The sequence below is a fragment of the Neofelis nebulosa genome, chromosome 10 (genome assembly GCF_028018385.1).
Source record: "Neofelis nebulosa isolate mNeoNeb1 chromosome 10, mNeoNeb1.pri, whole genome shotgun sequence".
Lineage (NCBI taxonomy): Eukaryota > Metazoa > Chordata > Mammalia > Carnivora > Felidae > Neofelis > Neofelis nebulosa.
Window position 1 is genome coordinate 87730866 of NC_080791.1, and position 18799 is coordinate 87749664.

The 18799-nt window shown below is 44.7% G+C and overlaps 1 protein-coding gene and 1 long non-coding RNA gene across 3 annotated transcripts in view; one reads left to right on the forward strand and one right to left on the reverse strand.

The window, feature by feature from the left end:
- The window catches only part of KIAA1549L (KIAA1549 like), a 269435-nt gene that overhangs the window by 197410 nt on the left and 53226 nt on the right, over window positions 1-18799 (forward strand). For both annotated transcript variants that reach the window (XM_058688590.1, XM_058688589.1), the window contains exons 12-14: window positions 1287-1477; window positions 8776-8903; window positions 14125-14303. In XM_058688590.1, the coding sequence (XP_058544573.1) occupies window positions 1287-1477; window positions 8776-8903; window positions 14125-14303 (498 nt within the window). The remainder of the gene's footprint in view (window positions 1-1286; window positions 1478-8775; window positions 8904-14124; window positions 14304-18799) is intronic.
- LOC131487673 (uncharacterized) lies at window positions 5910-8851 on the reverse strand. The gene is made up of 3 exons (XR_009249877.1): window positions 8747-8851; window positions 6556-6676; window positions 5910-6073 (listed from the first exon to the last, which is right to left on the reverse strand). It is a non-coding gene; the product is annotated as an uncharacterized LOC131487673 (long non-coding RNA).

Below are 18799 nucleotides of genomic sequence, written 5' to 3' on the forward strand. Positions count from 1 at the left end.
CGCAGCATCTCTTTGAGGGTGGTTAAATCACTTCCACATACTTACACATTTGATCCTGTTTACCCTGCTATGATCTCCATTTTATAGGTGAGGAAACTGATGTGCCAAGAATTTCAGTGTCTTACCCAAGGTCACCTAGCTAATACGTGGGAGAACCAGGATTGGAACCCAGGCAGTCTGCTTTTGGAGCTGGTGCTCTCCACCACCCCACTGTCCTGCCTTAAATCTGTGTTGTGCTGCTCTGGTGTGTAAAGAGAATAGAGACACTCCCAGGAGTTGTTAAAATACACCTCTCGGTTTTTTATTGCCCCACTAATAGATGTCTACTGGGCTTTGTTCACAGCTGCCCTACTCACTTGGGATTTCAGACATTGTGCAATAAAAGCCTTGCTAATTACCCACTAATGAATCATAGGAGAGCCATAGGTCTGGATTTGAGTGATTCCATAAATTCCATTTTATTATTAATGATTGTACTGCTTCACATGTGGAAGCATGTTTCTTTCCCTCTGTTTTCAGAGCTGTGATTCCCCTTTAATACTCAGGTGTGGCCTAGGTACCGCAGATCTGATTATCTTCATTTCTCAGATGAGAAAATTGAGGTTCAGAATTCCAGCGACTTGGCAAAGTCACACACCCCTTACTATGCATAAGACCATGTGAAAATAGGGTTCAGGGATGATGAGATGTTCCTAGGCAGGAGATGATACAGGACCTATTTCATATAACAATTAAGAGTCTCTAATTAGCAGTATCCAGTAACTTAAAATTGGTCATTTAAAATTCTTTGGGGTGCCTGGGTGGCTCAGTTGGTTAAGCCTCTGACTTTGGCTCAGGTCATGATCTCACGGTTTGTGGGTTCGAGCCCTGCGTCGGGCTCTGTGCTGACAGCTCGGAGCCTGGAGCCTGCTTCGGATCCTGTGTCTCCTCTCTCTGCCCTTCCCCCACTTGTGCTCTGACTCTGTCTCTCAAAAATAAATAAATGTATAAAAAAATTTTTTTTAATTCCTGGAAGAAGTTTGTTCTCACACACATATTTGCATCTTGTTTACACTATTCATTTTTCCAAGTAAGTCTTCCCCTTAGAGATTCTAAAGCTAAGTGGAATTAGCACAGATTCTGATTTCACAGATAGAAATTATGAGGGAGATTTGGGTTAACTCTCGTTCATCAGAAAGCTAAGTATGGTCCTGTCACATGCACTCTCCTGCCCATCTTCTCTTAAAGCCGTCATTAGAGTCACACTTTGCCAAAAACGTGACCACAAATCTGTTTCCTCTTTGCAGCCTGTGCAAGGCTTTGACTATGCCAAGCAGCATTTGGGCCAGCAAGGGGCGGATGAGGAGGTTGTCCCTGTGACTCAGGAAACGGTGGTCCTACCGCTCCCTGTTAGAGATGCTCCTGCCTCTCAGGAAAGAGACATCACCCAGGACGGAAGCACCATCAAGACGGCCAAGTCCACCGAAACCAGAAAGAGGTAGGCATGGGATCAACTTCTGCCTCTCCAGATCAAAAAGGGAAATCATTGATGGTGAGAGCAGTGGAAGCCTCAAGTTAATACCACTTTTCTCTTTAAAAATTCCCGCCTTCCGGGGCACCTTGGGTGGCTCAGTTGGTTGAGCATCCTACTTCGGCTCAGGTCATGATCTCACAGTTCGTTAGTTCAAGCCCCACATAGGACTTGCTGCTGTGAGGGCAGAGCCTGCTTTGGATCCTCTGCCCTCCTCTTTCTCTGCCCCTCCCCTGCTTCCACTCTCTGAAAAAATAAAATAAACATTTAAAAATAAATAAATAAATAAATAAATAAATAAATAAATAAATAAATAAATAAATTCTCCCCTTCAGGGGTGCCGGGGTGGGTCAGTCGGTCGAGGATCCAACTCTCAATCTCGGCTCAGATCATGATCTCATAGTTTGTGGCTCTGAGCCCCACCTCAGGCTCTCTGCTGACAGTGTGGAGCCTGCTTAGGATTCTCTCTCTCTCTCTCTCTCTCTCTCTCTCTCTCTGCCCCTCCCCAGCTCATGCCCACTCTCTCTCCAAATAAATAAATAAACTTAAAAAAAAAAACTCCCCTTGGGGTGCCTGGGTGGCTCAGTCAGTCAAGCATCTGACTTCAGCTCAGGTCATGATCTCACGGTTCATGAGTTTGAGCCCTACATCAGGCTCTGTAGTGATAGCTCAGAACCTGGAGCCTGCTTTGGATTCTGTGTCTCCCTCTCTCTGCCTCACCCCCGCTCACCTCTGTCTGTCTCTCTCTCTCAAAAATAAATGAACATTAAAAACAAAATCCCCTTCATGCTTGTTTTGAGTTTTTGAGGAGACTAAAGTAGGTGACAAGAATCACAATACTTGCTTCTCATGAGCCGTAACTCGTAAGGTTTTACATCACTGATCAGCCACAACAGTAGAAATTTTGCTTTCATATTTATTAGAACAAATTTGGCACTGGCATCACACTTAGATTTTTTAACTTATTTTAAAAGCACTGCCTTTGATTCAGTAGAGTTGTATTTTATCTGGCAGTTTTTCAGTAATGTATGGTTTTAGTTCAAAAACCATTTTTAGGAGCTTTTACCGTGAACAGAGCACTTTGATAGGCATTGGGAGGCCTACAGAAAGGTTTATGATTGGTTCCTGACCCCCAAGAATCTCATGATGGAGACACCGAGAGATAAATACCTGGAAACCAAGCATGATGTGCAGGTGCTCATAGAGGAGTCTGAACGAAGTACTATGGAAAAGAAAGGAAGAACTTAAATCTGATGAGGGAAAGGATTGGGGAGGAGCTTATGTTTTAACTGGGCCTCGGAGGGTGAGTAGAGCGTCAGTAGTTGTGGAGAGATAATTCACATAATGGCAAATTTCCCTAGGGTTTAGAGTTCACAGTGGTTGGGATGCAGTAAGGATGAAACCAGAAGATAAGTGAAAATTGTGGAGGGTCTTAACCGCCAGGCTATGGAGTTTGACCTTTATTCTCTGGGTAGTGGGAAGCCACTAAAAGTTCTTTGGGAAGACAGTGATGTCCAGTCTGAATTTTAGAAAGACTGCTCCAGTGGCAGTGTGGATGATAGATGGAAGAGGTTAGGCTAGAGGCCAGGAGACTTGTTGTAAGGACTTTACAATAGTCTTATAAAGAGGTAATGAATTCTATGGCAAGGCTTGTTGGCTGGCCAAACCAACTGCCATTGCCAAGTCCCTTCTCCATTGCCTGAGACCACAATGGATGCTAGAAAAGCTACATCATCTCTGCCTCCTTTTTTCTCTCCCTCCTTTCACCTAATAGATACTAACTGATTGCTGTTTACCAGGCACTGGGGATACTGCAGGGAACAAGACAAAGTTCCTATTCTCACTGTGCTCACAATCTGGTGGGGAGAGATAGGCAATAAACTGAGAAATAGATACATAGTAAGTCAGGTGGTGATGCATTATGAAGAAGAAAACCAAAGCATGATAAGATAGAGCAATGGAAAGGGAGACATGCTGCTATTTTAGCTAGGAAGTCAGGGACGGCCTTTCTGATAAAGTGACACTTGAGAAAGACGTGTAAGCCTCAAAGCTATCTTGGAGAAGAATGTTCCAAGCAGATGGAACAGTGTGTGCAAAGCCCAGAGGAGGGAATCTCTTAAAATATTTAAAGAAGAGCAAGAAGGCCAAAGAGACCGATGTGAACTAGGGAGGAAGTAGTGGCGGATGAATCAGAGAAGTTGCCTGAATTTGATCATATTAGGCTTTTATCAATCAAAGTCGGGACTTGGAATTTCTTTTTTTTTTTTTTTTTAATTTTTTTAACGTTTATTTACTTTTGAGACAGAGAGAGACAGAGCATGAATGGGGGAGTGTCAGAGAGAGAGAGGGAGACACAGAATCTGAAACAGGCTCCAGGCTCCGAGCTGTCAGCACAGAGCCCGACACGGGGCTTGAACTCACCAACCGCGAGATCATGACCCGAGCCGAAGTCAGCCGCTCAACCGACTGAGCCACCCAGGTGCCCCAAGGGACTTGGAATTTCATCATGAGTAAAGATTGGAAGTCATTGGAGGGTTTTGAGAAGAACAGTGACATGATGTGACTTGCCATTTTAAAGGATCACTCTGGCTGCTGTATGGAAAACAGATGGTGTAGAAGTGGAATGGAAGCAGAGAGACAGTTAGGAGATTATAACAGTAGTCCAGGTGACGTAGATGGTGGTGTAGGCCAAGGCATGGTGGTGTGAGAAGTGATAGGGTTCTAGACATGTTTTGAAGGAAAAGCTGTAGTTAGCCTTGATTTGCTGATAGATTGTTGGGAGGAGTAGAAATAGAGAGGGATGGATTTGCCATTGGTTGTATGGGAGAGGACTAGAAGAGAAGAAATTTGTAGGGGATGATCATGAGTTTGGATGTGGGCATGTTAAGTTTGAGGTGTCACTTAGACATTCAAGTGGAAGTGTTCAGAACTCAGCTAACTGTAGAAGTCTGGGGTTCAGAGGAGAGGTCCAGAGTAGAAATATAAATGAGGAGTTGTCAGTATTTAGTTAAGCTGTGACACTGGATGGGGTCACCTGGGAGAGTATAGATAGAAAAGAGACCCACGACCTGACCCCTGGAACACTACAATTATTAGAGGTCCAGGTGATGAAGGGGAATCAGCACAGGAGACCAAAAAGCATCAGGAAAAAAGCCCTGGGGAGGACAAAGCAAGAATAGAATCCAGGAAGCCAAGAGAAGGGAGTAGTGTGAAGGGGAAAGAAGGATTGTCTGTGTCAAATACACAAAGTTTGTGCTGGAGTCGTGCAACAAGTCTCTGTTTTCCCTCCAGGAGCTCTTTGTACCTCAGAGGTACAGAGAAACAGAGGGTTGAATTTCAGCCTGGGTAAGAAAGAAGGTTGAGGGGATGTGGATGAGTTATCTATTGCTCCACAATAAGGTACTCCACAGCTTAGCAGCTTAAAATAGCAGCCTTTTATTTAGCTCCTGATTTTTGGTGGGTCAGAAGTTTGGGCTCAGCTCAGGAAGGTGGTGGTTCTGGGCTGAGATGGGCTTGGCTAATCTCAGCTGGGCTCACTCATGTGTCTGTAGTCAGGTGGTAGGTTGGCCAGGCTGGCTTGTTGGTGATAACCTTGTCTGGGGTGGCCAGGTAACTGGGGCTGCATGGTCTCTCATCCTCCAGCAGGCCAGCTCTGGCTTTCTCGCAGGTTGTCTCACAGGGTGTTCCACGTACCGCAAGAAAACAAGCCCCCAGGGGCAACACTTCTCAAATCTTTGCTCGTGTCAAGATCACTTCTGTCCTGTTGGCCAAAATAAGACACATGGTCTAGTCCAGAGTCAGTGTGGGAGGAGGCTACCAAAGCTTGGTTACAGGGAGGTGAGAATAAATTGGGATCAGAACTGCAAGAGTCTGCCTCAGCATGAAGAGTTGAAACATATGAAGCAATAGATTATTTATCTGAGTTGACTGGCAAGTAGGATTACCTGCAGTAATTATTCTCATTATGGTCTTTGCCAAATACAATACAGGCATGTTAAAAACATATTTATCACCTATTAGAGGACACTGAAAAGAGGTAAATAGAATTACTAAAATGAGAATATTAACATAACACTGCTGGGAAGAATAAAAATTATTTTCTACCCATTCTAGTTGAATGATTTAAATTATGTAAGGATTTCTTTAAAAATGATCTTTTCTTTTTTAGAACAAGCATTTCTTCTTGAATTAGCAAGGAATCTACTTTTGGTAAACAAACTCAATTACTTACCCCCAGAATTTTATTAGGAAATATGGACTTATGAAACAAATATAGATAAAGAAAACAGTGTCTATGCAGCTGAATGATTTCTACATTTGCTTCATAATGTTACCATAAAAACAGAAATTTACTAAGGGCTGTATCATTGCCAAAGCTATGCGAGAAACCTCACCTCTGTTCTAGTTCAGCTGACCACGGGAGTCCAATTCATTTGGGAAGATATTAAGATGCTGAAACCAAAACCAAACCCATGTTGCATTTATTTTTCTGGCTTTTCCATCTTGCCACATCAGTCTCCTCATTCCTGCTGGTTGTGGCCTGCATAACCTCTCAGAATGGGTCTGTTAGGTGATCCGAAAAGCTTTGCAAGTGAAAAATAGGAGAAACCAGTGATTTGATGGTCATTAAGGTATCTCAGTTTTTAAAAATGGTTTTCAAACTGAAATCTGAGGATTCAGCCACTCGCAGATAATCAGATAGGTGTTACAGGTCCTTTTCCTCTCACTAAGGCTCCTGGGGATACTCTTTCGTTGGCCTGTGACTGGGACTAATGGGCAAAGATAGAGAATCAACCTCATAGGGACAGCCATGGGCAATGGGTACTTTAATTCAGTGGTTGGCCATAATTGTTCAGCAATTGATTAATCCCCACCTCCATGACTCTTCATGTACACGGACTCCATGTACACCCATATCCCCAGAAGGGGGGGAGGGGGACTGTGGAGTTCAGTAGCCTAAAACTATGGCCTCACAAGGGGCACTTTCTTGCTCTCAGAAACAGTTTTGTTACTGTCATGTGAGTGGACACATACACAAATCTCACCTTATGTTTTTGACCAGAAGTTTGGGTTGATGGCTCCATGTAAACATAAGTTCATAAGTGGATGAAAGAGTAAAGCAGAGTTGGAGTTTCTCTCCAGAAATGTGTTCATTCATACCTTTCCCTGGAGTTGAGAGGAACAGCCAGAAAATTGCTTCAGGATCAAATGAAGGAAAGGCCCTGCAAATGATACAAACACTGTTAAGTATATCATGAACGTGAAAATGGATTACAAGAAGCCTTTCTCCTTTCTTCCTTTCTGGACCTCAATGAAAGCCTGTTGTCCTAACAAAGCCAGTTGGAAAAGTAGGTGCCATTAACTGTGAGGTTCTGAAAACCATCCAAGGGCTTTATGTCTTCTCTTTGTATGTATATTTGTATAGCCAGCACTCAGTGCTCAAATAGATGTTGGGTAAATTATATACACTTAATAAATTATCTGGGACACCTGGCTGGCTCAGTCAGTGGAGCATGTGACTCTTGATCTCAGGGTTGTGGGTCTGAACCCCATGTTGGGGGTTAGAAATTATAAAAAGTAAAATCTTTTAAAAAAATGAATGCCTTATCTATATTTTCTCAAGCTGCATTCTTTGTATTTCTATCTTATGGTGAAGGAGATTTGGGGCCAAATAAACTGGGAAATGGTGGATTAAACAAAAGGAGATGATAGGACTGTTTATGATAGGACTGATGGAGCCTTTGATATGTTAATGTGCATTAGGAGCACCCAAAGAAGGAATATAATAGACAACATTTCCTAAACTTACACTTGTCTGTGGAACTTTGGCAAGGAATGTCTCATTTGGTTCTGTTGTTCTGTGGAACCCTCTGGGCAGATTTTGCATTATCCCATGGATGTGATTGGGCACTGTCATTGGTCACGGTTTTAGGGTGCTGAAGTGTACTAAAGAGTACAGGACCGAGAATTCTCCATTCCCATAGGATGAAAAGGGAAAAGGGAGGGGAAGGAAAAAGAACATCTACAAAGATACATAGCTTCCACTTAAAAAGCTGCTTACTTACTGGTCAAGTACTACGTGTTATTGCAGCCAATTTTCCATTGTAGGGGCCTTTAGGTTCCAAATTTGGACAATTGACAGAGAAGAATAAGAAGTTTGATGAGGCCTCTGGATATCTGCCTCCTGATTGTCTCCACAGAAGGGAAGGCAGTTGGACTTTATGATGATCCGAGACCTGAGGGAGCACGAACCTCAGCAGGGTCTCTAAGAGTCCGTTTCCCACAGAGTTTCAGAAGATCAGAATCACCCCCCACCTAAGGGAAGTGGAGAAGGCCCTGTGGCTTGCCCTATGTAATGCCTGCCTCATCTGAGGACATTGTAGGACTCTGTAGGCGCTCTGGTGTGGAGGAGAGCCCCTACCTGCAGGGGGAGCGCTGGTTTCCAGGACTGATTTGCCACTCGCCTTCACATTCCTCACTTGCTAAACAAGGGTGACAGTCACCAAACCAGTGTAATGATCCACTAACAGTTTTGAAAGCATTCTGCATAGTCTTTGGCACCTACTTGGTGCTTGTGATGGGGAGCCCTTGGACAGCATGGGTGGTGTCCTAGTATCTCTATATACCAGTGTACCTGGCATAATGCCCAGCACAAAGCTGGTGCACATGACATATTTCCTGAAGAAATGAATAGCTGAAATTGGTAGTTTCAAGTGTAAGTGGTTACCAGTTAGCACAGTGAAAGAATGTGCGTGTGTGCACGTGCGGATATGTGTAAGACAGAATAACTCAGTGGTGGAGTGACTTAAGCTTTAGTGGTCAAAGTATATTCTGTAAAGGGAATAGGCAAAGAGAACCGTGTCTAATGCACGTCCCTGTGGATGTCACGTGAATCAAATGCTCTGCAACACTATCCAAAGTGCCGTGTTTTAAAAAGAGGGCATGCTTACAAACGCCATCACCGCCGTTTCCATAGTCACTGGGGGTTAATGGAACAGAGATGGGACCTGAGGGCCGCGCCGCGCTCACTGAACTTCTCTTTGGAGCTAAGCGCTCCACGTAAACAATGCACTCCACAGCGACCAGCTGCTTAACCCACGTGGTAGTGTGGCGCTTGCTGTGTTTTCTTTTCCTGTATCATTTCTTCTTTGTGGATAAAACCAGAACGAAAGGCGACAGACATAAACTGTGCAAATAAAATAACCTTGAGAGGAGGCTGCTGGAGTTGAAACTTACCATCTCCCTGTTGCTATGGTTACTTCCAGCAGGTCGCCCAGTGAGAATGGCTCTGTCATCAGCAAGGAATCAGGGAAGCCCAGCTCAGGGAGGCGCTCGCCCCAGAATGTAATGGCACAGCAGAAAGTGACAAAGGAGGAGGCACGGAAGAGAAATGGTGAGAAGCCCTCCTTGCCATCACCACCCCTGGGCCCGTCCCACACACACTTGCACACACGTGTGCGCCCACGTTCACACAGACCCATGCACTGTAACCCTACCTTCTTCTCTCTGGTGTGCCCCAGAAAGGTCAGGAGTCTGCTAACTACCTCCTGGGGTATCACCTCTCCCCTTTTCTGAATTATTGTGTCTCATGCCCTCTGCTCCCTGTTCTTATGGAATTGAGCAGTGCCTTAGAAAAGCCCTGTGCAGAGTGAGCTGGTGTTTGCCTTGAATGTTTCTAATTCTTGGCTGAATTGACAGGATTCCTAGCCACAGGTCCACTTGGGCAGCAGATCTCTGACTCACTGCTGGTCGTGGAGATTCCCCTCATTTTCTTGCCCTGACTCCCTTGATAAGTCTTAGGGGTTCAGTCTCTGCCAGTGAATCCAGATGCCACCAATCCACCTCTCCCAGGAAAAACAGCACAGTAATAAATCCGTCATCATAAAACTCAGCCTGTGCTTCTGCCTTTATTCTCCAGGGAAACGTATCTGTTTGGTTTCTCTCTCACACAGATCTTTTCCCTCCCTATAAAGGATGGGCATTGGAGTTTATTTCAAAGTCATCAGAACACAGCCTTACACTGTAAGGCTGTGTTCTGCAGATAGATAGCTGCACTATCTATACGTTGTGTCTGTTGGACATCCTTGTGTGTCCCCTCCTCCTGGCCCCACCTTTGTCCTGGCCATCATCTCCATGCGCCCCTTCCATGTTTGATGCTGGCTGACAGGAGCCCAGGTTCAACTACCTGGTGCTGCCACTCATATTAGAAGAAATTCCTTTCAGGTTTCAGTGGGTTGTTAGGTGGCATCCTACAGAAATGCCACATGAAAAGCCAAACAATCTGGCACTGGGGTTAGGTGTGCTTCCCTTTTAAAGGAATTTGATGGAGTGTGGTTCAGGGACTCTCTCTTGGAGGTAGTTCCAGAATATTCCTTTGTTTCTTTTTTCTGGCCTAAAAAAGAAAAACAAGGAATAATGAATGTTGCACAATAGATTTGTCTTCTGCAGGGAAAATGTGGTCTCCATTCCCATTTCCAGCCATGATATAAAGCACTGGTTTAAATTGTCATACTGGTTTGATTCTTGAATTTTTTCTTCTCCTGAATTCCCCATGGCCTGTAACACAGAGGCTGTGCTTTCTACACCAGAATCAGGGTCTGGCACGTGGGGTTTTCCTGGAACAGCTACCCTACGTGAGACCACCGGAAATCCTACCTATCACCTCTCTGCCAAGCCAGCTCACAGAAGGCTTCCCAGAAATATATAAAGTCAAGTCAAAGTCTGTCCTCCCACACATGTCCCATCACCCACCCGGGTCCTCAGATGACCTTGAGTAACTCCGCATGTGTCTTTCTCAGACCTTCTTACTATGCACATGACAACACACACAATCTTTTTTGTTGTATTGCTTTGTTAATAAAGTGAATCAATGTACATACTGTTCTGTGCCCTTTTGCTTGCTTAAAAACGTACAACGTACAGACTCCTCTGTCAGTAAATCACATTTATAAGATGACGCCCTTCCCTCTCCCTTGCATTTAATCCACAGGGGAGGAGGGAGCAGAGCCTGTTTCAGACCCCATCACTCCCTACCCTGGCTGGGGAGATACTGACCTGCCCCAAATGTTCCTGCTGACCTTCCGTTCTTGTTTTTCCACCACTCTACCTGCCTCCTTATTGTTTAGGTCACTTTATTATTTAAATCTCAGTCTCAGAAATAAGAAGAGCAGCCTGCATGAATGAAACCCAATTACTGTGCTATGTTGAGGTTTTAATACGTTTGTTCTATCAAAAAGCCATCCTTTCTCCAGGTTTATGGTACTTCACTGCATTTTATTTTTGTCAGAAAGAAACAGAAAGTGAGTTTTCAGGGTTGGCCACTTCTCTTGTGCCTCAGGTTCCCATTCAGTGAGGTTCAGCTTGAAATTTTCACACAGAAATGATGGGACCGATTTGTTTAAGGTAAAATCCAGCAAATGCTGAAGCCCATCAGAATTCTGGGGTGGACCTTCCATAGAACCTGTCCTTTTCTTCATCACAGGGCTCCACATTCTCATATATCCGTGAGGTTAGAGCTCACCAAAATATCAGTAGTGTGTTTTATTGGAATGGAAGACAAGCCGAAGGGAGGGAGGGAGGAAGGAAGGAAGGAATTCCTGATTTATGGAAGTTAAAACCAACAGTGAAAATAAGATAAAACTAGATTGGGGACAGTGACATTTATGATGATGCTGATGTGATGGTGTCTAGGACACTTCTACAGTTTAGCTGTGGCCTTTCCTTCAGCATTCTCCCACATTTTTTCTTTTAGGGACTAATTATGCATCAAATATTCCCACGAACCTGCTGTACTCCCACACTTTAATAAATGAATATTTAACATATTCTCTTTTTACATCAGTCTTTTGGCAGGGAGCAGGATAACTAATTATTTTTCTCATAAACCTGGAGGGGTTATTGTACACATCTGAATCTTATTTGAGAATAAGGATGGGCAAGAACTGTAGTTTGTCCAACTTCCAGGGTATCCTTTTCCCATCCCATTATAGTTATGCTCTTTCCTTACCCTGTCCACACGGGGTGGGAAGTGAGGGTGTCACAACCCAGAATCAGTAAAACTGCTGTGTGCCGTCTCTTCACCCTCTGCATGGTTTAGTGATCACAGAACTTGAACTTCTACATGTTCACCTGTTTTGCAAGTACTAACAACTAACAACAATCTCCTTTCCAAAGTCAGGAAATTGTAGTCATTCATTCCTTCCTTCCTTCATTGATGCAGAAAATCCTTATTAAAAGCCAGCTATACCTGAGACACCACTAAAGGCAATAGACATCTGCCTTTTAAAGGGTAGGCAAGAATGGAGCTTATATTCTAGGGGCAGGGATGGGCACAGGTTAAATCAGTACAAGGCAGCAGAGAGAAGTACTATGCAGAAAGTATAACATAACAAGCTAATGGGCAAGTTATTTTAGATTCATGAATAAGGAAGTTTTTTTTCAAACTGCAGTTGAAAAATAAGAAGGAACTAGACATGTAAAGACCTAGGGAAAGAGCATTCTGAACGAACACCTAATACAGAATCCCAGAGGTGCGAACAAGCCTGATGTAGGCTGTTCAAGCAGGCCATTGTAGCTGGAGCAAAGTGGATAAAGGGAGAGGTAGGACATGTGCTTGGCCAGGTGGTCAGAGCCAACTCACAAAGACTCAGGGTTTTATTCTGAGAGAGATGAGGCTTTGGAGGGTTATGATCATAGGAGTCCTGTGATCTGGTTACCTTTTGAAGAGATAATCATCCTGGCTGCTGTGACTATGTATCTTAAGTAGGACAACAAGGGTGGAAGCTCACAGGAGAGAGGTTGTTTAGGTGGATTATGTATGTATCACTGCATAACAAACTATCCCAACACCTGGCAACCAAAAATGACAATCTATGTTTATTATCTCATGTAATGTCTGCAGATCAGGAATTAAGGAGTGGCTTAGTTGGGTGGTTCTGGCTCAGAGTACCTCAGGAGGTCATAGTCAAGATGTTGACCTGGGTTGTAGTCATCTAAAGGCTTGACTGGGACTTCAGTCCACTTACAAGATGGCTTGCTCACATAGTTATTGGAAGGAGTCTCAGTTTCGTGCTGCGTGGGTTGCTTCATAGGGCTGTTTGAGTGTCCTCATAACATGGTAGTTGACTTTCCCCAGAGTAAGTGATCCACGAGAGAGCAAGGTGGAAGCCACAAGGGTTTTTTTGTTTTGTTTTGTTTTGTTTTTTTATGACCTAGCCTTGGAAGTAACACACTGTCATTTCTGCTATTTCCTATTGGTTACATGGATCGGTCCTATTCATCGTGACTGTGAATATCAGGAGGCTAGTTCCATCTTGGGTGCCATCTTGGAGGCTGGCTGCCATAGGTGGCTTTCATAGTAGTTGTCCAGGTCTGACATAATGGTGGCCAGGCAAGAATTGACCAGCAAAACTCTACTTTAGAAGATGTATGAGTAGAGATTTTCTTCTGTCATTGGCTGTTTGGTGGCCTATTTGCAAATAAGTCCACAGAAGCAGGAAATACTCCAATTATAGCCTATTGTTAGACCATGAGGTGTTTTGGCCCCATCGTAAAATAACAATTTACTCAGCTTAATTTGACAAATCTATGATTATGATAGAGTGACAATATGATACAAACTATGTGTTTCTGGGTAATTTAAATGACGTCCTGATCTCTTGGAAAGATGAATACACTTCTATTACGTTCATATTTTATAGAACACCGATTTTGCTCCTAAATTGCCTACTGGTTTAGTTGTTTGAACAGGCTTAATTTATCTCTTGCCCAGCCATGCTCCATAAACTGTCATTCTTAGAGTTACCTAATGGGAGTGTGCTTTAAGCACAAGTCAATCAGCAAGGTACTACTGGCCCTGGAACTTCTTCTGCCAGCTTAGTTGTGGAAGCACGAGGCAGACTGGTGTCTTTCAGCAATCAGGGCAGAATTATCTGTCAGCAGGGAGAATTACTTTAACAGAGTGTGGGCAGAATTCACTCTATTTAATTAGGGAAGTTGTGTACAGTTTTAAATTAGTTTCTCTGGCAGTTATTTCTTAGCTTTCTTTTGTTTCGACAAATGAAAAAACCCTAACCCGAATCATTGGAGAAGCAGCCTTGAGAAAGAAAAAAATAAACCAAATGTTAGCAGCAGTTCCCATGGCTGGTTGACCAGGGAAGACTTACTACCCTTACATCTTGCAAAACGGGATGGCTTTGGTGGCACAGACTGAACTGAATGCTGTTACTCTTTTGACTGTCATATTTAAGAATAGTTGCCAGGTTTGGCCAAATTGTACTTTTTTCATCTCCAACTCAAACATAGAGAAAAAAAATTTACTTTTTTTCCCCAAAAACATTTTGTCACAATTTTGAAAGAATGATTGTTACTGTTTATATTCAAACCTTTACAGTTCTTTCCTACCCATTGATCATGCAGTGGGAGAGTGACTAGTATAGATCTTAAGAGAAACCCTTGAACAATAGTGAGCCCTTGGCAAAGAACCAGGTGCTCTTGTTGCTGAGGTCACTTTGAATAAAGTAATGTCCTTAGGCGTTGAGCCTTACACAGATTTCCCCCAGGATCATGCAGCTCCCCTACACCATAAAAATCAGGGTGTTTATGTTGTGCTTCAGTGCCTGCGAGTGACGAAGAGGAAGGAGCTGTGCTTTTTGACAACTCTGGCAAGGCGGCTGCTGATCCCTTTGACACATCTTCTGGATCTGTGCAGCTCATCGCGATAAAACCCACAGCCCTCCCCGTGGTGCATCCCACATCGGACCGGAGCCAGGAGTCAGCAGTCCTCAACGGTGAGGTGAGCACTTGGCGACCCAGAGCGGGGGACAACTAGTGCAGCCAGGCCTCTGGGAATTCAGACTAAGAGACACCACCTGGGAATGCTGGGTGCAGGTTGCGTCCAGGTGTACGGGACTCTGTCGGTCATGTTTACCTCCGTGTGCACCGGCCTCGACGGGATGAATCAGGACACGAGTCACCCAAAAAAATTGTTGGGTGATGTTTTTGAGGAGTTTTTGCCTTTCTTAAGAAGCCCGAGGGGACTTTTTAAAAACTGTAGTTATGGGGGCACCTGGGTGACTCAGTCAATAGAGCATGTGACACTTGATCTTGGGGTTGTGAGTTCAAGCCCCACATTGAGGGCGGAGTTTATTTAAAAATTGTGGGTTTTTAAAAACAGTAGTTATGAAGAGAATCATCAGAAATTCTTCCCCACTGTAAGCACACACACACAACCGTCTGCCTTCTTTGGTAACACTCCTAAACTGTTCTTTACGGGGTGCCAGTTGTAGTAGCATAAAAGGGGCTTGAGTTGATAAAGAACCAGTGGAGATAATGTTATACAGGCAGGAATGTGGTCTACCACATAGGCTTTGAAATGACTTTTACTCCTTTTAGCAAGCTGGAAACAAGCCCCTGCCTGCTCCCAGGAGGATATCAATGTATATCATGATGTTAATCAATTTTCCTAAGAGTCTGGAAAAACGTTGTAACATACTCCAGAGAATGATGATTTGACCAAAAAAAAAAAAAAAAAAAAAAAAAAAACAGATGGATGGATGGATAGTAGGTGTGGGCAGGTTAGAGAAGAGCAAAAGGGAAAGTCAGGGAAAGAGTATCTCCTGCCCCAGAATGGTCAGTGCGCTGAAAATGTTTATGAATTTTTAAGAACATGCAATGTGGAACCTGCATGTGACCATTAACCTTACAGGTGCATACACACATACTTCGTTTTTTCTCTCTTGTCCAGCTGTTGTGTTGATTGTTCATTCCATTTGTTTATACTCTGCTGTTGTTACGTACAACAGGTGGGAGATTTCCAAGGTTTTAAAGTCTTTTCCCCATCGCACCTTAAGGAACATGCCAGGCCCCTGTATACCTGGGTGTTGAAACCATATCAGGGGCTCATCCTCATTCCCCGATCCGGGCCACATGATTCAGGAAGTGCCTCTTGCTTTCTGGACAGGAAGACTGAGCTGGCATAAAGGTGTGATAGGTTGAGGTTCATCAATTTTGGGGTTTTTTGTTTGTTTGTTTACTCCTTTACTGTTATCTTTTCCCCAAAAAGGTGCTTCCTCATTCCCAAGCAGATGAGGGAGGACAAGACTTTATGCTGGAGCCACCATTTGGTTCTCCTTCCCCTAGCCCAGAGCCAGGGAACTGAAGTGACACATAGGGATGATGGATGGAAGAAAGGAATGGATGGATAGAGAGGACCAGAGAAAGTAGGATCAGGAAGGCGCTACTCCAAGCAAAGCCCCATTCCTTCCAGTCTTGCCTCTGGGGGTAGGAGAGGCATGACTGACCATTGAGGCCAGGGTGGTGCCCAGCTGGGTCACAACCCTTTGTGGGATAGTCCAATAAACATCGTGGATTCTCAGCACCACTGGTGCCTAGTGTTTCCAGGCTTCTGTGGCCACAGACACCTCTTGGTCCTCTTGGCCTTGGTTTCCCAACAAACCGATGGTGGCAGGAAGGGGTAGGGGAGAAAAGCATCCCTGTCCCGGGAGCCTCACAGGCTGTATCAGGAGAGCAACCCCCTGGATTGGAGGCAGGTGGATCCCAGACATGGCTAACCCACATATCATAGATGCTCTTGTTGAGTGGCATCCCCTGGAAAAGGGCATCTAGATCCCAGAACAACCCTGAGGGGCCATGGGTTTCAGGGGTCAACCCCTAGTAGGCTGCACCAATTGAAGGTGGGCATGGGGACAGGATATGGGTAGTACTGGAACCAAGAGCATTATCACATTGGGAGTGTAGATGGGCAAGTAGGAGGTGGGCAGCTGTCCCCAAAGTGAAGGCCTGTGACTCCCACTGGACAGCCCCCCAGGGTCTGGGGTACTCTGCAGTAAGTGGAGGGAGCAGACTCTGTGCTCAGGGGAGAGGGTGCAGGCCTCCTGGTTCCCCTCTGGGAAGTCTCTCCCTCTGCTCTACTGAGCCCAGGGAGGGGATGAAGGGGCCACAGAGGCCTCTCAGAGGGCAGCACTGGAGTGGGCACCACCTCCTTCCCACTGTGCCCAGAGCCAGCTGGACCTGGGGTGCTCCATGGTGCCCCCTCCCTGGTGTCCCCTAGCAAAGACTTTATGCTAACGCCCTCACTGGGCGGTGGCTGGGAAGTGGGGAGTCGGTATCACCAGCTGTGCAGCATGTAGGGGCCCAAGTCCTTGGCAAAGGCTCCCCACAAGCCCCTGCTCTGCCAGCCCCAACAAAGGGCCATGTTGTGCAGCCCTAGCCCCTCAGCTAGGATCAGGCTCATGACGACTGCCCAGAAGTTGCCCTTGACCTGGAGCTTCCCAGGATCTTTAGGCACCTTGCAGGAGCATCAGTTTGAGGAGAGGTTGTGGCAGATGGAATCCTTCTAGCCCTACGGTCGTCCCTGAAGAAGGGGAATGTGGCCCGGACCTGATGGATGATCTGGACCAGCTTCAACCTGTGGGAGGGTGCAGCCTGGACCACCCAGGCAACCATGGCCAAGTAGGTGTAGGGGGGCTTGTTATGCCACAGGTATCTCTGTTTCCTCCCCATGGGGGCTGGGAAGACAACTCCAACCTGGGAAGCCCCAGGCCTGGGTCGCTGCAGGTCCCCATACAGGGGAGGCAAGCGGTGTGGACAGGGGCCTGGCCCAGTGGAGGGTGCAAGGCAGCGTGGCAGTGTGGTGAGGCAGGGCTGGGGGCCTGAGGCCCAAGTTTCCTCCATTTTTAGAAGGAACTTCACTGGTTATAGGCTTACAGAGCACTTCTGTGCTAACTTCCTCATTTTTTAGACAAAGAAACTGAGGCCAGAGGGTCAAGTGGCTTGCTCAGAGTCACACGGTAGTTATTATGATAGCCATGATATGATGTTCGGGCGCCCTGAATCCCTGTCCAGTGCTCCTTCCCTCTCTTTAACTCACTGTAGCCCATTAGTGAAAACTAGCATTGTGCTTAAAAGAGCACAGACTCTCAAACTATGCTTCAACAATTTGAATTCATCTCTTCTACTTACTCTTCTTGTGACCTTAGGCAGGTTAGTTCGTTTCTTTGTGCCTCGGTATTTCCATTTGTAAAATGGGGCTATTGGGAAAATCAGATGAGTTAATATAAGTAAAATCCTTAGAACAGCACTTAGCACACAGTAAGTACATTATCATTGGTATTATTAATTAGTCAGCCAATGAGCAAGGATTTGTTGATCATTTATCATTTTATATTGCCCGCTTCTATACCTTGGGGACCTGTGTGTCTTCTCAAAGCCGATCATGCCCTCCAAATCTTCTGTTAGGCACACTTCTGCCACCAGACACACAAGCCCAGTGATAAAGGCCTCTGAGGTTGTCACTAATGCACTGCTAACTGCTCTTGATCAGCATGTTCTGCCCAGTAAGGACCCAGAGAGTGGCCGCCATGCCTGGATCTTTAAACCCCAGCTTGGTGATGTGAATGTCATGGGGACACATTCTGGATCTCAGCTAAATTCAACATTTCACTCCCTTTTTCTGCCAGGCTCATCACCCCATCCCAGTAGGAGAACAGATGAGCATTTTGCCTATCCAGAAATGGATACTTGTTACATTGTGGTAGCTAAAGGAATGGACCTTGCTGGCATTTGGACTGGAAAAGAGGCCTGAACTGATCCCTGTAATTTGCTGCCTTGTGGCATTTAAGGCAGATGGTCTTATAATTTTCTCCCTTTTTCTCTTATGGTTGGCATGTTTCAGTGAAGAAACCACAACTCCAAAGCCATAAATTTTCCTTTTATGAATTATAGGTAATTCTTTTAAACATTATTTTAAAGAAAACATAACAACCACACAGAATGTTCAGAAGAAAAAAGAAAAATCACTGTAATCTCACTACCCTACCATATCCTGTTTTCATTTTCTCTACCTCCTCCTCAAACTTTTGATCAAACTCGTGTATATTTTAGAATCTCATACAGACAACTTTATATCTTGTATCTTAAACATTTGCGGTGTTGCTATGGTCTCTGGGATGGTTGCTGTTAATGACTTAGTTAAGTAGGTATACCATTGATTGGAAAAGTGATCTCCCATTGTTCAAAGCTTCCAGGTATTTTTTTTTTTTTTTTTTGGTTTTAGTTTTAGTTCCGGTTATTATATGTGAGCAATTTCATGCTTGACTTTGAAAATCTCTTTATTCTGACATAATTTTAGATTTACCTAAGAGTTACAGTGATAGTACAGAGAGCCCCACCGGCTCTTTACCTACCCCGAGTGTGAACATCTTACATAACCACAGAATAATTATCAAACCCAGAAAATTAACATTTGTACTCTGTGATTGACTAATCTAA